At 47.8% G+C, this 4,293-nt stretch overlaps 1 protein-coding gene across 1 annotated transcript in view; it reads right to left on the reverse strand.

The window, feature by feature from the left end:
• ERLIN2 (ER lipid raft associated 2) overlaps positions 1–3,553 on the reverse strand; it is a 17,538-nt gene extending 13,985 nt beyond the window's left edge. Inside the window, exons 1-3 of the mRNA XM_008072378.1 lie at positions 3,451–3,553; positions 2,104–2,225; positions 419–500 (exon numbers count right to left, since the gene is read on the reverse strand). Coding sequence (XP_008070569.1) covers positions 419–500; positions 2,104–2,210 — 189 coding nt within the window. The 5' untranslated portion in view covers positions 2,211–2,225; positions 3,451–3,553. The remainder of the gene's footprint in view (positions 1–418; positions 501–2,103; positions 2,226–3,450) is intronic.
• Between the last annotated feature and the right edge of the window lie 740 nt (positions 3,554–4,293).

Here is a 4,293-nt window from a genome sequence, read left to right on the forward strand (position 1 = left end):
TCCCTCTGCCCTACCAAAAAATTATGTTCACATTTCTAAAGTTCAAGTAAGAATCAGCAAAATTACCATGTTTTATTTCCATCTATCATGGTAGCTTGTGATTTAAAACACACACACACACACACACACACACACACACAACTTTTCTTTCTATACATTCAGAACAGATTCTTTTCTCTGGTTTTGTCTGGAAGTGGAGAAATAATTCCTAGCTGGAATGACCCCATTCAGCTATTTCACAGTCAAGTAAAACGCCAAAGTAAATGGCCCATGAAGCCCCATTCTTTATATATATAAATTTTCCTTAAATCATCCCTGAAAAGGCAGTTTACTCATCCAATGGCTAAATACTTTCAAATCATGCACTAATCAGCCCAAATTTGCAGTCATCCAGTAATACCACACAAGCCAAGTATACCTGCACAGACTTATATGATGTGATGAAAGGGAGCATGAGATGGAAGCCAGGGCCGCTGGTCGAAGTCAGCAGGGCACCGCCTCTGCAGAGGAGGGAGAGAGGTAGGTTCAGTTTAGCAAGAGGGACCTATTAGATCAATGGGGGTCATTTCTCTTAAGCCCTATAAACATTTAATAGTGACGTGCCAGAGTCAAGTCCACAGATCCCTTTGTTCCTCTCAGCTCGACCCTAATAGTCCAAGAAGCCTGATGGTAAAACATAAAACCATTATTCATGCTTTTGCAATGAGAAAACCAGGCACACAGGGTAAGTGGAATAAAGACAGCAGAATCCCTGCCTCTACTTAGATAAGAGAGAAAGTCTATTTTACTTTGTCATATCTGTTGAGCTATCGCAATCCATTAGGGCAGTTAAATCTAGTAATATGGTTATCAATTAATGCACTGATGTTGAAGTCCAGTGACATGACTAGCCAAAGAATAATTTAAGTATACTTTATAAGTCATTTTAGTATATATACATATATATATTGGCAGTAGAGTACATAATATGACAAAATTAAAAGCCTTTTTTGGGAACACATAGAGGGTAGGGAAAAAAGAATTAAAGGAGAGGAGGAACTCAATCAGAGTTTTAGAACTTGCTATCAGCAATCCAGAAGCAAGCATCGTAGGGTACATATAAGGAATTCATAAAGACTCAGAGCAAAAAAACTTGGTAATTTTTTGCTTTATATGATGAAGTAAAAAAAAATGTTGTCTTAAACAAGTAACAGGCCAGGCACAGTGTCTCATGCCTGTAGTCCCAGCACTTTGGGAAGCCAAGGCAGGAGGACTGCTTGAGGCCAGGAGTTTGAGACCAGCCTGGGCAATACAGAGAAACCCTCGTTTCTACAAAAAAATTTTAAAAATTCGCCTGGTGTGTGCATGTGCTTGTAGTCCCAGCTACTAGGGAGGCTGAGACAGGAAAATCGCTTGAGCCTTGGAGTTTGAGGCTGCAGTGAGCTATGATCATATCACTGTACTCCAGCCTGAGTGACACACCAAGAACCCATCTCCTTAAAAATATTATATATTTAATAAGAAGAAACAAGCAATAAAATAAAACAAGCAATAAAATAAAAACAAGCAATAAAATAAAAACAGTGACATATTGGGCTCTTTCATCGTAGGAACCACTAGCCTAAGGCTCGCTTTGACCAACAAAAGTCAACCTGAAGGCTCTATTATTTTTCCTGAAATGTTGTTAATAGCATGCCAAATTAGAAAGCAAGTTATCTTCTCAAGGGGCCATCAAAAACTGGCACTCAGCTTGCTTTTGTTGAGGTTAAGCCAAGACTACCGGGGGGATGCAGAAGAAAAGAGTATTTCAGGGATGAGCTGCAAGGAGCACTGGTTTCCTTTAGGTTTTATCAATCACCATCCATGGCATCATCTTAGATTTCTAAGGGAAGCTCTAAATATATGTGTGTGTGTGTGTGTGTGTGTGTGTGTGTGTGTGTGTGTGTGTGTATGTATTTTTTTCCCCCTTTTTCCATGGTCACTGACATAAAAATCTCAATCTAAAAAAAAATCCCTTCTTTAATATAATAGAAACACAGATATTTCACAGAATTTGCTATACAGTGACTAGGAAAGGAAGCCAATTAACAGGAAGTTGCAAGCTTCTACCTGTCTCTGCCTTACCTGTAATATACCCCAATATGTCCCTCTTCTATCTTGTGCACAGCTGAGAAGAGAGATGCACAAAAGAAACTGGAAGCCACAGCCACAACTGCTCCCAACTGAGCCATCAGTGAACTTTTATCCTAGGGAAAAGAGATGGCAAAATGTGTATGGTCTGGCATGCAGGAGAAAAGCTAGGGCAGGGAGACTATCTCATCAAGCTGAGTTCCCTGAAAGTGACTCATCTCCAGCCTGGTGTAGTGTGAACACAAGGCTGGATCTACAACTCACTTCATCCCCGTTCTCAGTCAACATTCCCACTCCTTAACTGTGGAAATATATACCGCACTAAGGAGGCAGAGGCTCAGGATACAGCCGGTGCCCAAGGAAGAACCAGTGCCAGTTGGGCAGGGTTCAGAACACAGCCTCCTCTTCCTGTGAACATGAAATGTGCTGTCACGGGAGCCTCTCAGACTGGAAGAAGGGAAGAGAGGCAGCTGCGGTACGTCGGCCCAAATTACAGAGGATGTCGAATGACAGGCAGTGTGGCTATGTAATTCTGGTCTGAGCCTCCCAGTCCTAATTGCCTGCCGTTTCAAAGGAAACCATTATTTACTCCTTTCAGATGCTGGAGTGACAGAGACAGCATGCGAGCAGAGGTCCAAGGTAGGATTCCCTGGCCCCGCATCCACCTTCCCAGTTATTCCTTTGGCCCTAAACGGGTTAGGGCTCTGTACCAGACTGAGATCACACTCCCTCCCATACACTTTGGCACTCTGCACCCGACAGGGCCTCAAGCCCGTGATTAGAAAGGAAGGGAGGGCCCCAGACCGGGAGACTCTAGGCTCTTGGGTCCAACTGGGTTCAGGCTCCAGGACGCTAAAGAGTTGGCATCTAGAAACTGACTTCCTGAACACTGAATGGTCTGGAAAAACTATGATGACTGACGGCAAAGTTCAGTGGGGGCGCACGTGGGCCCATCGGGGCAGGGCGTGGATCCTGCCTCCTGGGTCTAACAGAACCCGGGCGCGGACGCCTGCGAGGCACTCATTTTACCGTGGCGGCCTCCAGCTACCGATCTGCAGTTGCGTCCTTTCCGTCAACGTCCTTCCCTCCCCAGGGCCACCCCCGCCCCCTCCGAGAGCGGATCCAGCGCCCTGGGCAGGGGCAAGGGACAGAGCTCCAGGGCCTCCGCTCGGTCTTGTCGGCGGGGAGGAACAGCACAGACTGGGGTTTCTTTCTGGCCCCAGGAGTGGGCGGCGGAGGGAGCGGGGCTGCTGGGGAGGGGGCTCGGGAGGTTTACAGGGCATCCCCGACCGGGAGCGGCGCTAGGCCCACAGCGCGCACGAAGGGGCGGGGGCCGCGTACCAGACTGTCCCTCTGGGCGCTCCGTACTCGTCCGAACCCCCGTGCAACCGCAGAAACCACCACGCCTCTCGCACGCTACTTCCTTCCGGGCTGTCGCTCCGATGACGCCATCAGTTCACGACGGAAGGCCACACCCCACTCTCTCGCTCGCCCGTCCGCCCCGCCCTTCACGTTCCGGGCGGTCAGTGTCAGCCGGTGGCCGCCAGGGATCGCCCGCGGCTCGGATTTCGGGGGTGAGGATGAGGCGAGGGCGGGGGTCGTGGGAGCGCCCGGAGGGTGACGGCAGGACGCGCATGGCCGGGGTTCTGAGACCCAGAGTGTCACTTTCTGAAGTTTTGATTTTGGAGGTTGCTCTGATTCCCTTCCATGTCAGGCCAAACCTGGTTAGTTTTTTATTTTATTTTGTTTTTGGAGCAGGTACTAGCGAGTGGCAGCTGTTCTCTTTCCTGTAACACAGCTGAATGATACAGTCTTTTCCATGTGCAGAATAATATCATTACTTCGCTAATCAACAACTCTACCTTGAATTGTCCTTTATATGTACTTTCCTGGGAGTTTTGGCCCTTGGGATCCCACAACACCATAAAGTAGATTAACAAGGTATTATTATTCCTTTTTTTTTTTTTTTTGAGTTGGAGTTTCATTCTGTCGCCCAGGCTGGAGTGCCGTGGCACATTTACGGCCACTCCAGCGTCGACCTGCTGGGCTCCAGCCGATCCTTCGGTCTCAGCCTTCCAAGTAGCCGGAACTACAGGCATGCGCTGCCACGCCTGGCTAATTTTTGATTCGTTGTAGAGACGTGGGCTCGCCAAGTTGCCTGGGCGGGTCTCGAACCCACTGGCT

This window comes from Carlito syrichta, unplaced genomic scaffold (assembly GCF_000164805.1).
Source record: "Carlito syrichta isolate Samal-C Ts95f unplaced genomic scaffold, Tarsius_syrichta-2.0.1 Scaffold315142, whole genome shotgun sequence".
NCBI classification, from domain to species: Eukaryota; Metazoa; Chordata; class Mammalia; order Primates; family Tarsiidae; genus Carlito; species Carlito syrichta.